Genomic DNA, 20,926 nt, shown 5'->3' with positions numbered 1-20,926 from the left:
AGAGCAGAAAAATCTCCATAACATATCCATCAGACTGCTAAATGTACCTTTGGTATGCATTGCTCAAGAGTGGCTCAGAGATCTTAACATTACAGTAGGCAACATTTCCCAGTTATCAAGGTACCCATTTCCACTCTGACATGCTTGACTACCATCATGCAACTTCTCTATTAAAAACTGGGGAAAGGCCAACTCTCTATTCGTATTCTGCAACTCTGTGGTTCCCTTTAAGCTGAATATGCTGACGTCTTGCCTATCTTCACGGATGGCTTGAAGATGTCATCTGTGGGAACTGCTGCAGTCTTCCTAGATAGCACTCTATCTGGAAAATTCCCCATGAATAGGGTTTCTAAATTCCCGACATTTTTTAACTTTGGAACAGGAAATTGCAGTTCCCAGGAATTCTCCAGAATTCCCAAAAATTTAATTTGTAAATTTAATTAAATATTTGCTATCTCTTTGATAAGGATTTTTGTCCTTATTCTAGTCATAAAACACTATAATAATGAACTGTACATTGTGGTGTATAAGTAAAAAACTAAAATTTAATGAGAATTAGATATTAAAAAATGCAACTCATAGTTTGATGGATGTAAACAGAAAATTTTATTATATTGGTACAGCGTACAGATGGGCAACATTATTCTATACATTTATTCGAGAACACTAAGTTCGAGATTAGCATAAAAGAAACCTAAGTAAACACTAATACTTAAACAAAACAAATAATAAGGAAAACTAATATTAGCATTTAACTTTTATGATTATTGTTAAAATGAAATTTTAAAAAACACAGTGCATTGATTGCTTTGGTTGGAAAGCCTTGATCTTTGCTTAATAAGCCTGAAGTAGAAAAATTTCATTTTGGGTTGAAGTATGTCTCAATGTTAGTGCATTTAATAAAATTTTTAGATTCGGTGTCATTGTACCTGTTGCTTCATATACAGGTGACCCCCCGCTTAACGCTGATAATTCGTTTCAGAAAAACAGAGCGCTAAGTGAATCCACGCTAAGCGAGTGCCACATTCCCTTAAGGTAACATATGTATTTGTGAGTTGCAGTCGGTGCCATAGGATATTTCCTAATCAATAATAAATGGTAGTTAGTGAAAAGATGCACAAATGTCGGTCAAAATATTTAATATTCAAATATTTGTATAAATAAAATATTCTGCATTACATACGTATATAATTATGTGGTAGCTACTTACGTATCAAAATTAAATTTAAAATTCCAATTAAAATCAAAAATTTAATTGATCTAATTTGTTTTAATTGATGAATTTAATCATGAAAAATGTGTCGATTTTGGGTTGAACTTTGGCCCTCTTCCAAATAAACTAAAAGGGGTATTAATTTTAAATCCCCCGCAGCGTTACCACCCAACAATAAAGTCAACCAATCCTTTGCCGCTTTGAAACCTGGCATGTTTTTTTCTTCTTTCAATATGAAACTTCTTTTAGGCATTTGTTTCCACAAAAGTCCTGCTTCATCTATGTTAAAAACTTGTTGAGGAATATAACACATAATACCCCTCTTAAATAATTTTAACAAGTTCTTTTTTGAAAGTTTTGGCTCCTTGATCTGCACTTCCGGCTTCTCCCTGGATTTTAAATCTATTCAACCAGCTCTTACTAGTTTTAAATGGTTCCACTTTTTTTCTTTTTTTTTTAGGTGAGTTTTCTTCAGATCATTATATTGGCTAATCTCTCTCTCTCTCTCTCTCTATAACATTTAACTTAACTGAATTCTGCATTGGATATTATCTTCAATAAAATTAGTTAGTCTTTCCATTTCAATCCTAATAGCTGGCCTAGCCCTAGTTGCTTCAGTGGAACAGCTATCTTTTCTGCTGCTAAAATTAATTCTTTATTTTTTTTTTTATAATTGTTCTTACAGTCCTAAATTATGGCACACATTTGCTTGTCTTTGACCATCATTGATTCGCTTCAAAACGTCTAATTTAATTTTCAAATTCAAGTCTGTTTCTTACATTTATAGTCTTCGTACTGCGCCCAGACGTTGTTGCTTTTTCATTCTTATCGGCCATTATTAACTCTTTCGAAAATGTAACTGCGTTGGTTGCATTAATTATGATACAGTGTTCAATGATACAATCTGTCCATTACGCACGATGTCTAATACTGTACTGAGTGATGACTAGACTTCGGATAAATGCATATAACGCAAATATTACAAGCAATATACTTCAACATTTTTTAAAATGTTGATCTCGGAACTACGTAACAAGTCACTGTACTACAATTAAATTAGCGTGTGAGAAAATTTCACTGAGCGTGTGAAAATTTCTCAAGTCGGCGTGGGAAACATTTTAATGCTGTTTTGCTATTCATTTTCAAACGATCGACTCCATCAAATGAAACGATTTCGTTAAATATGCCAAAAATGCAATCTGTAAAAGAGCGTTATAGTGATCTGTGACAGCGTTATAGTCAGATACGAGTTATAATATATGAACAGCGAATCAGCGTAAAGCTAACTGCGTTATAACGGGGGCTTGCTGTAAATTCATCTCGCTTGTTAACAATGAATATACCTTATTTGATTGAATTGGCTCTGGTTTTTCTGTTGAAATGGATATGTCTCTCACTAACTCTGTTTTTAGATCTGCTTCTAATTCACCGGGTTCCGAATTTTCCATTTCTTTGTTCGTATTATTTTCTGTTTCCGACTCTTCTATTGAAGTACACTTTTCTTCGAAAATTTGTTCCATTATTGATTTTTCAGATCACATAATTTTATTTTTATTTGCTATAGCAAAAAAAAAAAAAAAATCATTATTAATGTAATTTAATTTATTTGGATTGCTTAAATATCTAATAGAGGACACTAAGACTATATCTACATTTAAAAAGCTGCTGTTTAATTTCCTTTAAAAGCTTATTACTTAAAATAGAATTTTGTTTTTCAAAATTACGAAAGAAGAATCTAAAAATTCCTTCATTTGTTAGTAGATTTGCATTATGATTACTTCATGCTTCAACTGCCAGTTGTATGGGTTTTAAGTAGTTTAATATATTTTCCGCGATTTTTGGATATCCGTCCTTCCATACATAAGAGAACTTTAATTCATGTAAAGCAGTTTAGTCATAGTTAACACTTAATTATTACTTCATGCTGCCCATGCATTGATCCACATAGAAGGGACTGGAATTATGAACTCAGAGAACACACAATTATTTGAACTTGGAACTATCTTGTGGTGAAAGTGCAGTATTTTTCTCATTGGATGAAAATATAGATAAAGAAAATGAAGTGGTTATTTGCAACTATATTTAAATAAAATTTAAGCATTTTAAAATTAACTACATAGCAGTCTGTATATTACAAAAACAAAAATCGAAAAATCTCAATTTCTAGGGAAATGTTTTTGTTTTTCCCAGGAATCGGGAATTTTTTGAAGTTATGATTTTTTTCCTGAAAATTTTTTGAGAAGAAACCCTACCCACGAATGCAGTATATGCACAGCATAGTTGTATGCTAGTTAGCTTTGGACCGCATTAAAACTAATATTATCAGTGATTTATGATACATTCGGATTCATTCTTTTAGGGCTTTATAGGCTTTATCAGTGATGAGTATAATCTTCATGGTTCAGCAGTTGTATTTTTGCATTTGCTTCTACTGGATCTCAAGACACATTGGGATTATGGGTAATGACCTGGCAGATGCTACATCTGGATCATCAAAACCCCAGACCAATCAAATCCGCTAGACATCTATACAGGGTACTGGCAAGTAGTAGGCTATGCTCCCATTGACAACATCCATGATACAGACAGGTCACCAACAAGTTTTATCAGATTAAACCTGTAATCCAAACATAGCAGTCTAGTCTGCACAGGAATGGTGAAGCGGAAGTTCTTTCTCACCTTCACATATGGGCATAGTTATCTTACGCATTCTTTTTGCTGTGGGCTAATGATTCCAGCCCCACCCCAATGTGCAAGAACTGCAACACCATTTTAACAATCATTCACATTTTGTGCATGTGTCACAGTTTTATAGATAAATGTAGCAATGGCCATGTATCAGATGTTTTTCCATTATAGTCTTATGCACCAGAAAATTTTGGACAAAACCAAGCTGTCATTTGTTTTATTCTCATTTCTACTTTACTTTATCTCAAGAACATTTCAATTTTCATGTAAATATAAGTATATATTTTTATTTTTACCTTTATCTTACCTTTGTTTTACATTTTAGTTAGCCAGACATGATAAACAATAAACATTGATAAACAGTGTTGAAATCATTAATAAATCTGAATTCAAAATTTGTAAATGCTAATAATTTTTTTTTTTGTCCAAATGATAGTCAAGCCTTCTGGAATTTTGCCAAGGTATTGGCAACAATGCATATCCATGGTACTTCTACTTCCTTTAAATCTTCATTTAAAGATAAAGCTGATTTATTAGCTTTTTTTCTCTCCCTAAGTTTTGCATTATAGATTATTATTTATTTATTTTTCTTAAACAGAAAGGTGTTAGTTGAAATCCCGAAGGTTGCATCTTCACTTAAAGACAAGACTAATCTATTAGCATTTTTCCTTCCTAACCTGCTGAACGTCAGTTTATTCTATTCAATTCTTTTCCTGTTTATTTACAACATAAAGAAAAGACATTAGAAGAATCCTGAACAGTCTTGATCCCAAGACAGACCTAAGTCCATGTGATATTTCTCCACGTTCTTAAAACCTTTGTTCCAACATAAACTGTTATTTTTTGTGTCCCCTCTTATACCACCAGTGTTTTTCCTTCTCCCCAGAAATTTGCTCATATCTAGCCACATCATAAAAAGGATGATAAATCCCTACCTTCCAGTTGCACATTACTCTATGCTTTCAGAAATATGGAGAAATCTATTAACCACCAAGCCGTACACTTTCTGGAAACCTTTCTATTTAACGATTGTCAATATGGATTTCATGTTGTATATTTGCACAGAGATAAGTAACAACTTTGGATAAACATGAAAAAGTTGCTCTTCTCATTTCTAAAGCATTTAGTCCTAAACAGGTTTATGGCTTTATTCCGTTTTTTGCAATTGGATAGCCTGTGACAGCTCACTGCATGGGGTAGTAAGATGGCTGTTCTCTAACTTTTCAACTAATTCTAGGCTTTCCCAATCTTTTCTTTCACCCACACTTTTCTTCCTGTATATCAGTTACCTTCCATTGACTGTAAATTGTGTCCATAATTTTGAATCCATAAATATCACATATCTTCCAGTTTAACAAACCCTGCTCTTCATAAATAATGACTTCTGCTATATCCACCACCAGTTTCTTAAATGCTGATCTCTAATCCAGTGAGGATAGGAAACAGAAACAAAAACCTCAATATTCTAAAATCCAGTCCCATCTTATTTTTTGCAAAAAAATATACAAATAAATAAGAATAATAATAAATAAATAAACTACTACTCCTATATTAGTCTTTTACAGCACTCAGATCTCAAAATATCTTTTTTGGGAATAACCTGCCTTTCACCTTTCTTGGTATAAACGTATTCCAAATATTGCTACCTCTGCATAAAAAAAAAAAAATAGGTTTCCTCTCTCAGACAGTCTGACTAAATTAATTTGTGATCTCTCACTTACATGCTCACTGTACTCCCTATCACACAGATTATTTAATGGCCACTGTTGTTTTGAATTAGCATTTGTAAATTTGTAATTCTGCATCTTTCTTCCAAACTAGTACAAGGATAAGTCAAAACCAATTCAACAATTCATCAGCTGAACTTCAAACTCAGAAAACTAATCTTTCCTTTTCTATTCATTTATGCCTTCTGTCCCTTTGAACAACTTTCTTTCACATGTATTTCCTGAAAATGACAATATACAGAAATCCGTTATCAACAAGTATCTTTTGTCTTTTACTTTCATCCCAAGAACATTATTGAAGTATAATAGATTCCCACTGTGTGTGTGTGTGTGTGTGTGAGTGAGAAACCTGTTTAATTTACTGATATATTTTCTATTTATGACTTACCTACTTATTTGTATTTATGTCATTTTATGTATAATTTTTATAACTGTTGTATCTGTAACTAATTAAAAATTAAATAAAAAAAACTTTTTTTGGAGACAAAAAAGGAGAAAAGCAATACAGAGTCAGAAGAATAAATGGTGAAAAAGTACTATTGTAGTGGCTTTGAAATAATGGATTTGAAAATGATGTGTTTTTTATTTATGTACCGTATTTCCCCATGTATAAGACGCACCTTTTTTTGAAAAATTTGGGGTAAAAAAACTGGGTGCATCTTATACAGTGGTTGTAGATTTTTTTTTACTTGCATTTCCCACTTTTTCGCGCTTGTTGTCTTTGTGCTCGTTGTTCGCACTTCTTACCAGTATATTAGGTTACGTTTTGCCACGTTCTGCCCAGAAATGGCTCAGAAAAGATTTTCATACAGTACTGAATTCAAGTTATGAGGAGTTCTATGAATTTTATGATGAATAAAACTTGAGTTCAATAACTTTATGTAATACATTTTTTTTTCAAATTTCGGGGCCCAAAATTAAGGCGCGCCTTATACATGGGGAAATACGGTATTTATTTTTTAAAGCCTATATAAATAAATAATATTGCATCTTAAATGTGAACTGAACATTACAGAAATGATCCCAGGATTTGGTGCCGGGCCTATTGTTATTTTCTCTATAACTAAACACATTTTAGGGCTTAAGCCTCAGGCTGTGTGAAAGTTTAACTGACATACAAGTTAGTGTAAGAGCATCATACAAGCTAGTGTAAGAGAAGGATGTTAGTATGCAAAAAGCTCTAAAATAGATGAACTGCATTGTTTAAGTATATCTCATATTGTGAATACCTTCACAACGAATTGCTGTTATATTGCACTACCTTGAATAAGTAATGCTTCAATGGAGAAGACTGTTATTACTTATTCTTGGCAGATACCACCACCCAGATGGCACCGTTTCAATGCTATTTGGCATTTCCTTGGTGGGTGGGTAGGTACCCTGGTGATGCAATGTTTTCTCTGTGTATTAATGATATTGATGAAGGTATATCGGGCTTAATATCTAAGTTTACAGATAATACAAAGGGTGGCAGAGTAGTTAATGACAGTAATGGCAGTATGCTACTGCAACATGATTTAGAAAAATTAAGCAGTTGGGCTGAGAGATGGCAATTGAGGTTTAGCATTCACAAATACAAAGTACTGCATATGGGTAGCAGTAACCCCAGAGTAACATACCATGTGGTACTGCACTGAGGGTAGTGAAAAATAAAACAGTCAGATACGAAGTTCTCTGAGCAGTGCAGACAGGCCTCCAGGAGAGCATATGGGGTTTTGCCAATGATATACAGTAATTTTGCCAGTAGGGAAACAATGATTATCCCTTTGTATAAGGCTATGGTCAGGCCATGCCTTGAGTACTACATACAGGTCTGGAGGCCTCATTTTAGGAAGGATGTAAAGTTGCTTGTGCAAGTACAGAGAAGGGCATTAGGGGAAATGAAGGGGTGCTCTTATCGAGAAAGGCAACATGCGAGGTGATCTATTGAGGTGTTTAAGGCTTTGATGGATCGAGCAAGCTCAGTGTGCTGATAGGATCCTTCCTCTTGCTCAGACTATGCAGGGGGGCATATATTGAAATTGAGGAAGGATGGTTACAGAATAATGTGTGTAAGTCTATCTTTGAAATTGAGGAAAGATGGTTGCAGAATAATGTGTGTAAGTTTATATTTAGCCAGCCGATGGTTGATTGCTTGAACAAACTTCCATCTGATGTGGAAGTGATAGATTGAATAAGTTCAGGTAGGAACTAGACAACTGTTGGAGATGTTTTTTTAGGTGAAATAGGATTTTTTTTTTTTTTTTTTTTTTTTTTTTCCCCTTGAAGCTGTATAAGCTTGCTTTCTTGCCTCATTTACCACTACTAATACTAAATGTCAACTGACATTCATCTGGCAAACTATTAATAGTCTTAATTTGTTTATAACATATTTCAGCACAGTATGAGAAACTACAATTTTGACATTTTACTGCATGCATATTAAGAAGTAAATAAAAAACACGAGTGAAAAAGTGGTGCTTATAAAAACCTTTCCACTCCATTAATGTGAGATCTTCACTTTTATAATGAAATTTTAAAAATACATTAAGGCTTATTTGTAGTTATTAACCTTCCCATTAACTGCTGGAGTTGCATGTGTTTAATTAAATTAGTGTTTGTTGTTTTATTAGAATTTAACAATTGATTGTCGTGGAAATACCACCTATCCACTATACATGCTCTAGTGTATGGTTCAATGGCTGGTATTCCATTCTCTTTTTAACAATTAACATTTCTAAGCTAATTTATTCAATACACTTTGTTTCTTACTTGAATTTTAACTTTATTTTTAATTTTCTTTCTAATTTTCCAATCTTTAGCTTCAGCACAAAAAATAGAAACTGAAATTGCCTGTTTATTTTTGCATTTAGCATAGAGCATTGTGGATATTAATGAAGGACAAATAAATTATTCTTATAAAAGTTTTTTTATCTTCAGATCCATAAAGGCTTGCAATCATACATCCCACTTAGCACTACTCAGTATCTTGTGAGTATGCAGCAATCACTACTAATACAGTATTTCTTTTGCTTTATGCATGTTTTTCTTTCATTCACTTGGTATGTTCTTTGATTGTGTTAATATCCTGTCCGTGCTCTCTCTCTCTCTCTCTCTCTCTCTCTGTATATGTTCATCTTCTTTTTAAATGCAGTACATTTCCTTCATTGTGTTTTATATGTTGTCTCAAGTATTGTGTATATAACTGAACATTAATATTAATCACTAATTTTCATGCTGAATGCAGTTTAGTGTATAAGATATTTCAGAATTTGGGGCAATCCTCAGCAATGACTGTCATAGGCAAGCAAGGTATAATTAATATTTAACAATCATTAATGTCAGGAACTTAACTGGAATATGTTAATATTCCAGTTAAGTTCCTGACATTAATATTCCTTCAACATCAAAATATTTTGATGTTGAAGTCAATAAATATAGAAATAATTTAATTTGGAGCAAAGAGATCATGTTCTGTTGTGCTCACATTAAAATTAAAATTGTTGTCTTTTGACACTATTGAAATTGTTATCAATTGTTAACCTTTCCTGGAATGTGTGTATGTGTTATTATAATGTGCATCCAGGAAAGCTTGCGTACAAACAGAAAAGAAATTAACTAAAACCATTGAGAATAAAAACAATAACACAGGTAAGCAATTTTTCATTTATATTATTTGGTAACAAATAAAATAAGCTTTTCCCAACAAAAATTGCTATGCTGATGAAAATGCAAATAAAGGGTTGTATAATTAAACCTCAAATTCCATAGTTCATTTTCTAGCAATATCTGTTTTTCAGCTATATATTTTTTGGAAAATGGCCAAATCCTGCAAAGTAACCAAAAAATGAGCAAATTTATTTCTCAAATTGAGACTCCACCTCAGAACCATAATTTTTACTATGCTCCAGTGATATCAATATGGGGAGTGCTTAATTACTATTTTTGAACAAGATTAGTAAGTGATTCATAAAAAGTGATTGATTACTAAGCATTTGAGTTTTGTGATTTCTATAGGAAGTATTAGACTTAGGTAATGATTCACTAAACACTTTTTTTACTGTTTAGTGATTGTCATTTGTAAACTGCATTGACACTAACTTTTAACCATATGTATTTGTCCTTATGTTACCTAAAAGAAAATTAAGTAGTTCAGAGGATATAAATGTGCCTTTTAAAAACACATACATGGATAATTATTTGTTGTGGGAAAATTAGTTGGCCATCTTGGCTAAGCCTCACCACACTTGGTAGTACTCTTCAATTATGGCCTGCTGGAAATTTTCCTCTTGTTTACCAATAACAGCATCCAGGTGCCAGTTTAAAATGTGTATATATACAGAGACATCTGGCAGCCTTAATTTTTATAGTAACAAAACTGTTCTTTCACAAGTTGGTTTATTTATTTATTTATTATTATTATTTTTTTTTTTCTTATCTAAAAATTCATGAAATGATTTAACAGGCTAGCATCTTTTAAAGCATTGAGCATATTACCCAAATGCATAAAGTGCCATATGGCAAAAAATAACATTTGTGCCTCATTCGATAAGGGAACAACAGCAGTCCACATTCAACAGATCCATTATAAAAAGACCATCAAAATAAACTGAGTTTACTAATTGAAGGCTGATAGTCAAGACTGATTTGTTCTGTCACAATTATTGTGCATCCCAAGTGGATGCATGGAAAATTGGGAAAAAATATTTTGATGTTGAATTCAATAAATATAGAAATAATTTAATTTGGACCAAAGAGATCATGTTCTGTTGTGCTCACATTAAAATTGTTGTCTTTTGGCACTATTAAAATTGTTATCAATTATTAACCTTTTCTGGAATGTGTGTATGCGTGCATGCATGTAGCTGCTGCCAACTCTCTGGATTTTGATGGATAATCATTTTTTTACTTGATTTTACCCCATCCTCTGCATCACTATTATAATAGTTGGTGACAGTTTCTCAGTCTTTTTGCAAAAACTCTGTTTTTCTCTTTCTTTTCACAAAATAATACTAAAACTGGAATTTATTTTACAAAATTTTGTGAAGTTATGCTTATTTTTATTTATGAATTGGCTATTGGGTGTGCTTGTTTATATTGCAAAATAGGAATTCTGAGTATTAGCATTGTTCTCTGTGATGTCTAATAATTTCATAGTACTTGTGGTGTGGTGCAATGCAAAGTTAATTAACAGCATCTTTTGGTAAGATTCCAAAATAATACAACATAAAATTTCACAAGACTTTATATGCAAGATTTTCCATGTATTGTAAAGTCTGAAAAACCTAATGCGTTTGCCTTTTTGTACGTACTGCATTTGGGAGTGATTTTTCAATTTCAACAAACAGGAAATGCGACATAATTAGCTATCTGCAAACAAATAAGCATAAGAACAGTGTGCATTGCATAGAAAGAACAGAATAGATGTAATATTTCACAGCTACAATGATGTCATATGTGCTGAAATTTTATTTGCATCTTTTTTCAAAGATCATAATCTTCCTCTGAGTTGAGATGTGAAGATCATGCAAGTGTGTCGTTCAGAAATATGTTCCTTGATTAGCAAGAAAATTTGGTTAGGTAAGAACAAAAATGACAGGTAGTTAGTGAAATTGCACAGTAGGAAAAGAGGTGATGATGGCCCTGAATAAAGGGCCATTTTTGATTACTACTGATGGCAGTAATCAAAATTATTCCAAACCTGTCCCATTGTGGTAACTTTTCATAAAAAAAAAATCAAATTTAATGCAGTTGGCTCTCAGTACCAACATTGGAAGGTGATGCTACAGGGTGACTTTACTGTTATCTAGAAAGAAGTGCTAAAAGGTAAAATAGATTTACAACAGTTTCAACTGATGCATGTCACTGAAGTAAAAAGATTTTGTAGCAAGTCTGTACACATTGGTTGTCTTTGGTTAAATATGTAACTAGACTGGTAGAACAGTGGCAATCTTTGACAAGTATGTATAAAAATAAGAAATTAGAAGTTCTGAGAAATGCCATATGAGCAGTTTTCAGTGTTACCAAATTGAAAAGTACAAGTGGTTACTAGTGAATGGCACACTTACTATATCATGTGATTTGAGTTGTGTATATGTGCTCAAAATTTTACATTGTATTTCTGTAGCATCTTACTGCAAGAAATTGTTAATTAACTTTGCACAACACCACACCAGAATTACTTATGTTCAAATCCAAGTTATGATCCAAAAGTTTTGAAAGAAGATAAATTGAAGAATTCAAGAAAAAGAACTTGTGAACTGCAAACATTTGGTGAAAGCAGTTCTAAACACCTTAAGTGAGTTGGTAATTTCAGGTATGTCATCCTCATTGTGTAGAAAGTCTATTCACCAATCCTATTTTCTGGCTTTAATAAAACAATTTGCATGTTTCCTTTAAATATTATTGCCAAAGTTTGAAAAGCTGAACATAGCTCTTCAATCTATCATACCTAAAATCCATATGCTGATGTCATTATTCCTAATTATTTTGAAGAATCATATGTGAGATTTGTTATGCCGACAGTTTCCAAATCTTCAACTTCCATTCCAGAAGCTGATTACCAGCTACAATATGCCATAAGGGTGATCTGGCATACATTTCTTCAGCCAAGGTCATGGAGAGTCTATCATACAATGAATTTGACAAAATGCTGGGAAAATTAAAAGTTCAGTTACCTGCTCCACATCATTGATTGCAAAAGTGAGAAATCCTATAAAAGTGTCAAGATCTTCACAATCTAAAATTAATGGGTGAAACACGAGTGCTGATACAGAAGCTGCTTCCTTACATTCAAAAACTTTAAATGATATTATTGCGACCGAGAGCTATCTAGCAAGTCAAGAGTTTAATGCTGATGAGACTGGCTTATTCTGGAAGTGTTTTCCAGGCAAACATTTATTTCAAAAGAAGAGAGAACCTCCCCAAGTTTCAAAGTTTCACCGAAGACAGGTCAGCACTTTTGTAATGTGGCACAGTGACTTGAAGTGCAAACCACTTCTAATTTATACATCATAAAATCCTAATCCTTTTAAAGGAATGTCAAAAAAAGCCTGGATGACAGCTGAAATCTTTGAGGAATTGTTTTTAAATTATGTCAAAGCAGAAATACAGTATATTGTCTGAAGAGGAACATAGCATTCAAAGTCTCGCTTATTCTTGACGATATGCCCAGTCATCCTGCACATTTATCTGATCTGCACATAAATGTGAAAGCTACCTTTCTTTTAGTGAATACAATTTTATTAATTCAGCTGATGGGTGAAGGTATTATAGCCACATTTAATTGCTATTATCTAATATCTTTTTAACAGTTTGTGAATGCTACTGATGGAACAAACAGTTTTTCAGTTAGTGATTACTGCTGGAATAATAACATTCTGGATGCTGTAAAAAAACATTAAATTTGCCTCGGAAAACTTAAGAACTCAACAATGAAAGTTGCTTTGTAAAAGCTATGGTCGAAATATTAGAGGTAGTTGAGATTCTGAGAACTGGAAAAATTATTAGTGAAAAGGGATTTGAAGACCTGGAACCAGAAAATATTATAGAAGTCTTGAAGCTCATAGAAAACAATTATCAGTGGGCAGTATTTATCACAACGTGAAGAAGATAACAAAAATGATGAAACAAATAAAAATAAGGAAAATGCAGATAGCAACACACAAAAAGTTGACCATGAAAAGACTAGCTGAGTTTTTAAAACTTGCAAATCAGCTTAGTCAAGAAGCTCTGAATATGAATCTTAATTTGGAGACGAGATTAAAATTTTGTAGAAGTTTATCATTACAAAGAATTATGAATTAAGACTTATACGGAGAAAAACAAAAAGCACTGGTTACTGTTGCAAGTTTATCATATCCTTACAGCATTGAAGGAGCAGTTGTTTCAAATTAAAGATCTAGATGTATTAAGAAGCATAATTTTTTGGACTTATTTGTATTAATTAATTATTATTATTTTTTTTTTTTTTTTGTAAATGCAAACAGTTGTAAAATATTAAGTGTATTTTTTGTGAATAGAGGTGCCCCCCCACAATTTTTTTTTTTTTTTTTTTTTTTTGTGTACAGGAACGGAACCCCATTATTTCATATAAACTACATTTTGCATTGCATGGATGGTGTTTTCCCGGAATGTAACCCTGCACAAATCAAGGAATGACTATATAGTATTGCGTGTATGTTTCCGCTTATCCCCTATTAAATGTTCTCCCTTCCCTTACTTTATCTTTGCATTCACCTTTACTTTTTTCTTTCCCTGGAACATTAGTTTTTGATACAAAGATACATTACACTTTAATTCAGCCCATCATCCATTTCCTAACTTATATATATAAGGGCAATGTGCTAACGTTACTAGTAACGCTAATTATGGAGAACAAAGGACAAATGGAACGGTTATCGCTATTACGGTGAACAAATAAGGGAGATGAGATAAAGGTGAGGTAATAAGGAATAGTAAGAATTAATAAAATAAAAATATTAATGAAAATAAGAGGGCCTTTTTTTGAGGGCCAGCCGCCGAAATCACAAGACGAACAGCACTAAGTTATTATTATTAATATTTTTATTCTTATATATTTTTATTTTATTAATTCTTACTATTCCTTATTACCTCACCTTTATTTCATCTCCCTTATTTGTTCACCATAACAGCGATCACCGTTCCGTTCGTCCTTTGTTCACCGTAATTAGCATTACTAGTAACGTAACGTTAGCACGTTGCCCTTCATAACTACTAACTTATAGCCATTATGGTCATTGGCTACTTTCTGCATATAGCAGTGTCCCAGGTCCATAATCCATAATAATTATTATTCTTTTTATTAATAACATCTTAAACTGTTACTTCCTGTAATATATTTTATATATGAAGCTGGAAGCGTAAGTTACACAAAAGCCAAGAGGAAAAAGATAACAGAAATATGGGAAAATACGTGCTAAATTTAAGACTAAAAAGTATGTCAGGATGTGTAACAAAGAAGATTATCTAAAGATATAAAAAGAAAGTGGCTATAATTTAAAGAATAGCATCGAACAAAGCAGCAGATAACTAATTCTTAAATTAATATAAAATAAAATACCAGTGAGTTAAAACCAAGAAAAAAAGTGCAAAAATAAAAATAAGTTGGATGTGATAAATGCGCAGATGAGCCAAAACATTATTACCACCAGCCTAATATGATGTTGGTCCTCCCCGTGCAGCCAAAACAGCTTGTACCCAGCAAGGCATGGACACTACAAAATTTCTAAATGTGTCTTGTGGTATCTGGTACCAACACGTAACCAGCAGCCTTTAATTTCTGTAAGGTCCGTGTCGAGACGCTGCAGATAGGAGTTGCTGTTCCAACACAAACCACAAATGCTGCTTGATGGGATTGATGTCTGGGGAATTTGGAGGCCAGAGCAATACCTGGATGTCTTCCTCATGTTCTGTGGTAGATGTCCAATTGCCTGGCACATGGATGACTGGACCGAGAGTATCCCAGCAGAACATTGCCCTTATTACGAAAACAAGCTGGTAGCTACCAGCTTGTTTATCTATACCTTGTTTGTTTATCTATACTACCAGCTTGTTTATCTATACAGCTGGTAGCTGCCGCTACCAGCTTGTTTTCGTCCCATGGTACATCTGGGCACCATCACTTCCCCAGAGCCATTTACCATCACACTTAGTGAGGGATCAGAGAGAAAACTGGATAACCAATTACAGTTGGCAAACCATAAGATGCCGGAATCCATACTGGCGATTATTGATCAGACGTAGGGTTTGTAGGTAGTTTAAGATTTGGCGGTTAATTGACTTCTAAATTACTTTAGAAAGAGTAGAAGTAATTGCAATGGGACGATAATTGGATGGGAGGGATTTGTCACCCTTTTTAGGAACTGGCTGGATATGAGCAAATTTCCAAGCAGAAGGAAAAATACCTTTGGAATAAGAAAGTGAAAAAAGGTGGAAAAAAACAGGAGTAAGATCAGGAGCACAGGTTTTGAGAACAAGTGGAGAAATACCATTAGACCTGGAGCTTTCTTAGCATCAAGATTTGTCAAAATCCTGCCATCCATTTGATGGAAGATCACAGGAGGCATTGAATGGAGCATGTTTAGAATGGTGGTAAGTGTTTTACCAAGATCATTAATAAACGAGTTGGAAGAAAAAGGGGATGCTAGCAGGTCAACTTTATCCTTGGCTGAAGTGACAACAGAACCATCTGGTTTACACGAAGTGTGAGCAGAGATGGGCAAAAGTTGCGGCCAATAGCTTTGGCAAGAGACCAGATTTCTTAGCTATCATTAGGGCAAGAAGCAAGTTTTCTACTCTTAGCCTGTTAAAATCTAGTATGGACTGATTAATAACTGCTTTACAATTATTGCAAGCTTTGGTGTAGGCAGAAAATGAAACTGAAGAATTAGAAACAAGCCAATTACAGTATGCAACATTCTTCTCATGAAAGTCTCTTTGAGAAAATCTCGTCTTTTATCTAAACCAAGGTATAGATAAAAGACGAGATTTTAAAGTGGAGTGTGGGATAAAGGATTCCATTCCTGCAAGAATAATTTCACTGACACGATCTGAGCAAATCTTGACATCAGAAGTTTTGAAACAGTAATCCAACCAAGGAAAAGAAGAAAAGAAATCTCGCAGGTCATCCCATTTTGCATTCTTGTAATGCCAAACAATACACGGTTCGGAATAGCCACAAGAAAAAGGCTCCATTGGAGAAGAACAATCACCAAGTTGCAATCTGAGGTGCCTAAAGGACCTCTCACTTCGACCGTGTTCTTAGAAGGGTTGTTTCTGAGAAAAAGATGAAGCGTGTTGGCTGTATGGTTAGGATTGTCCAGAATTGTTATAGGTAAATGAACAATCTGTGCAAGGTCATCAGTAATTGCAAAAGGCTCAGCATCTCGACCAGCTGGGTCTGTGTGACTATAAAACGGAAGCCACCTGGAGTTGTGAACATTAAAATCACCAAGGAAATTTTTCTCACTGCAGAAAGTCAAGTTGCAAATAGAGGAAGTCAAAGTGCTCCAAGTGATTAGTGGAATTGGGAGAACGGTAGAGACAACAGATGAATTTGACACAGTGAGGTAGAGATTTTAAGCCAGTGTAGATTCCAAATTGCCGAGTCTCTGACGGAATATCGGAACGGACATATGCACAAGTACCACCTTTGAGGTGAAAGGAATCATACAGTGAATAATTTTGGCAACTGAGATGAGCAGTAGTTGAATTAACTGATAACTGAGATTCTGTCAGAAAAAGTACATGGGGTTTGGCAGACTGCAAGTAGAAATGGACATCATTGAGATTAGAATTGAGACCACGTATATTTGTGAAATGAATTAGGAAGTGTTTGGGAGGTATAGATATTTTCGCAGATTAGCTTACCCTATTATTTTGACAATTCATGATGTATCGAATAGTAAGAAAAGGTGGGTGGGACATGCTGTATGAAGTAATGAAATTTGTGGATATGGCAAAGACATGGTAAGAATATACCCAGGTCTTGACATAATGTGGCCTCGCCAATGCTCCCCCCGCACACACACACACACTACTTGGACTCTCTCTCTCTCTCCAGTCACTATGTGGCAGAGTAGAGGTAGCAAGATTATACACTAGCTGATCCAGAAGCCTCCTATAGAGTTACCAATAGGTTCGGTCCAGTGTACTAACTAGCGGCCCTGTGAACACCGTTTTATAGCTGTACCCTCGAAATGTAAGGAAGATTGGATCTTGCCACGATGTTGCTGAACATCGTGGCAAGATGTTCCAAAGATGGAAAAACTTCCAAAGATGCAAGTTGGGTCCAACAATCAAACATCTAGTGGCTAAGGCAAATTTCCGCACATCTGTTCTACAACTGTCTTTCCTCAGTTTGAATATATGCTCCTCAGGTGCGTAATCTGAGCAAGAGGAAGAATCCCTTCATCATTGAACTTCCTGAAATTATTCAAGGCATTATACACCTCAATCAGATCACCTCGCTGGTGCCTAGTCTCCAGATGTGCAGTTTCCAAAATTTAAGCCATTCTTAATAAGATCAACCCTTTGTAAAGCTCAGCAATCTCATTGCTCTTCTCGGTACTCATTCCAGTAATTCTACATCCTTCTTAAAATGAGGCCTCCAGACCTGTATGCAGTACTCAAGGTGTGGGCTTACCATTGCCTTATACAAAGGGATAATCACCTCCTTAGCTGTGGTAACAAAATTCCTGTATATCATTGACAAGGCACCCTGACTACTCTTGCAACCTGTCTGTACTGCACAGAAAACTACATATCTGACTGCACAATTATCCCCAGATCTATTTCATTTTCCGCTATCCTGAATTTAGTACCTCACAGTTGGTATGTTACTCTGGGGTTACTGCTACCCATATTCAGTCCTTTGCATTTGTCAATTATATAGAAAAATGCAAAGGAGGTTGTCACAGACATTCTCTCAGATATGTCAGACAAGCTGTACTTGCTACCTGGGAGTCTAAAACGCTGATGGAACTGATATTTGGGTGACACTCAAGTCAGGTGGACCCAATTTCGGCGAAGTGCGGACGGTCTGTAACAGCCAAATCCTCTGTTTGCGCCTTCACGATAGTGGCACTGTTAGTAATCCTGGGTATACCCTCCATACACAATCACACTGTGGGTGACTGTGAACCAACGTAATCAGGGGTCAAGGTGTGGCGCCCACACCACATGGAGGAATACCGCCCCTCTGTGTTACCAGGCAGTACTAAGTGGTAGATGGCTCTCATCAACCGGTGCAATACCACCACTTTGCTTATTGGAGGCTTGAAGTGGTGGAACCCATGTTTAGTCTCCAGAGCTAAGTAGTAGTAGTAGTGGCATGCGATGCAAGAAAGCAACTGTATGAGCTTATGCAGCACCTGCCAAAAAAAAATAATAATATTTAAATAAATAAAATTAAATAAATAAATAAATAATAAAATCACACCATTCCCTCCAAATGCCTGTCCAGTTCCTCTTTAAATTTATTTAACCTGTCAACTTCCACAACGACAGATGGAAGTTTGTTCCAGCAATTAACCACCTGCTGGCTAAAGGCAAATTTCCACACATCTATTCTACATCTGTCTTTTCTTAATTTGAATTTATGCCCCCCTAGGTTCGTAATCTGAACAAGTGGAAGGATCCCATCAGAATTCAGCGTGCTCAACCCATTCAAGGCCTTATATACCTCAATCAGATCACAATCACACGGTGGGTGATTGTGATCTGATTGAGGATGAAGATTGAGGTGGGTGATTGTGATGTTGATTGAGGCACGCAGGTGCATAGTGTCCAGCCACTGCAATTTGCAGAACTTAAGCCTCTCTTGGTAAGAGGATCCCTTCATTCCCCTCACCAATCTTGTTGCCCTTCTCTATACATGCTCAAGTAAATCAGCATCCTTCCTAAAATGAGGCCTCCAGACCTGTACTCAAGGCATGGCCTGACCATTGCCTTATACAGAGGGGGATAATCACCTCCTTCTCCCTGCTAGCAAAATTCCTATATATCATGGACGAAACCCCATGACTTACCCTGGCAGCCTGTCTGCATTGCTCAGAAAACTTCATATCTGACTGCACAATTACTCCCAGGTCTTTTTCATTTTCTACCACCTTAAGTGTATCACCACACAGTTGTCACGTTTCTCTGGGGTTACTTCTACCCATATGTAGTACTTTGCATTTGTCAAGGTTAAACTTCAGTTGCCACTTCTTAGCCCATCTGCTCAAATTATCTAGATTCTGTTGCAGTAGCACACTGTCATTAACAACTCTGCCAACCTTTGTATCATCTGCAAACTTCGACATTAAGCCTGATATACCTTCATCAATATCATTGATAAATATACAAAACAACAGTGGACCTAACACTGAACCCTGTGGGACTCCACTAATAACATTAGTCCAAGAAGAGCAGCACCCATTGATTACCACCCTCTGTCTTCTCCCACTTAACCATCCTTTTATCCATTGTAGCAACTTACCCTTAATACCATTCTGCTCCAATTTGTACAATAGTCTTTCATGCGGAACAGTGTCAAAAGCTTTCCTGAAATCCAAATAGATGATTTCAAAATTATTTTTTGCATCCAGTTCCTTTGTAACCACATCATAATATCCTATCAAATTTGTCAGACAAGACTTTCCCTTAACACCCATGCTGTGTCTGAATTATTGCTGCAGTCTTGTCTAGATGATCCTGCAATGCATCTTTAACCAGTGACTCCATGATTTTACCCGGAACAGAAGTTAAACTAACTGGTCGGTAATTACTCGTGTCACCCTTCGATCCCCCTTTGTGAATTGGGGATACATTTGCACATCTCCAGTCTGTGGGGACCTCCCCTGAATCCAAGGATGCTCTCATAATTATGGCTAAGGGTTTGCTTAGTTGCTCTGCCACCTCCTTTAATATAAATGGATAGATCCCATCCACTCCATGTGCTTTTCTTATGTTTAACTTCAAGAATTTCTCCTCCACTTTGCTCTCAGTTATTACAAAATCATTAAGTATCCTGCTACAATTTGATAACCTTCTGCCATTTTCAAACCTTAGTAATTCCTCATGTGTGAATGTAGATGCAAAATATTCATTCAGTTTATTTGCTATCTGAGCAGGATCATCAACAGTCGAACCATCAATGTCAAGTGGACCAATCAGATTCATCCCCTTCCTTTTAGAGTTTATATAAGTAAAGAAATCCTTGCTGTTTTTCTTAGCATCTTTTGCCAAGGATTTCTCGTTATCTGCCTTCACCTGCCTAACCTAAGTTCAGGTCAACCCTTCCCCATCTCTTCCATCATGCAGTATGATTGATGACTTTTGAAGTTATGATGAATATTGTGGCGAGATCCAATCTTCCTTACATTTCATGGGTACAGCTCTAAAACAGTGTTCGCCGGCTGACCGCTAGTTAGTACAAAGGACCGAACTTTTCGGTAACTCTCTAGGAGGCGTCTGGATCAGCTAGTGTCTTGCTACCTCTTCTCTGCCAGATAGTGACTGGAGGGAGTCCGAGTAGTGTGTTTGCGGGGGTCATTGTCGAGTCCCCGTTATGTCAAGGGTCTAGGTTTATTCTTACCATGTGTACGCCATATCCAAATATTTCATTACTTCATACAGCATGTCCCACCCACCTTTTCTTACTATTGAATACACCATGAATTGTCAAACTAATAGAGTAAGCTTATCTGCAAAAAGATCTAAACCTCCCAAGAACTTCCTAATTGATTTCACAAATATATGTGGTCTCAATTCTAATCTCAATGATGTCCATTTCCACTTGCAGCCTGCCAAACCC

General features: G+C 35.2%; 1 protein-coding gene across 2 annotated transcripts in view; it reads left to right on the top strand.

Moving 5' to 3' along the window:
* The window catches only part of cno (adherens junction formation factor afadin), a 525,824-nt gene that overhangs the window by 442,578 nt on the left and 62,320 nt on the right, over positions 1 to 20,926 (top strand). The window contains exon 27 of one of the 2 annotated variants that reach the window (XM_090380033.1): positions 8,548 to 8,598. The exons of the other annotated variant lie outside the window; for it this stretch is intronic. Coding sequence (XP_090236159.1) covers positions 8,548 to 8,598 — 51 coding nt within the window. The remainder of the gene's footprint in view (positions 1 to 8,547; positions 8,599 to 20,926) is intronic. 2 annotated transcript variants of the gene reach the window in all.

The sequence above is a fragment of the Mastigoproctus giganteus genome, chromosome 8, assembly GCF_048544385.1.
Source record: "Mastigoproctus giganteus isolate SK-2022 chromosome 8, ASM4854438v1, whole genome shotgun sequence".
Lineage (NCBI taxonomy): Eukaryota > Metazoa > Arthropoda > Arachnida > Uropygi > Thelyphonidae > Mastigoproctus > Mastigoproctus giganteus.
The sequence above is the reverse complement of the archived record's forward strand: the minus strand, read 5'-3'. Positions and strand labels throughout refer to the sequence as shown.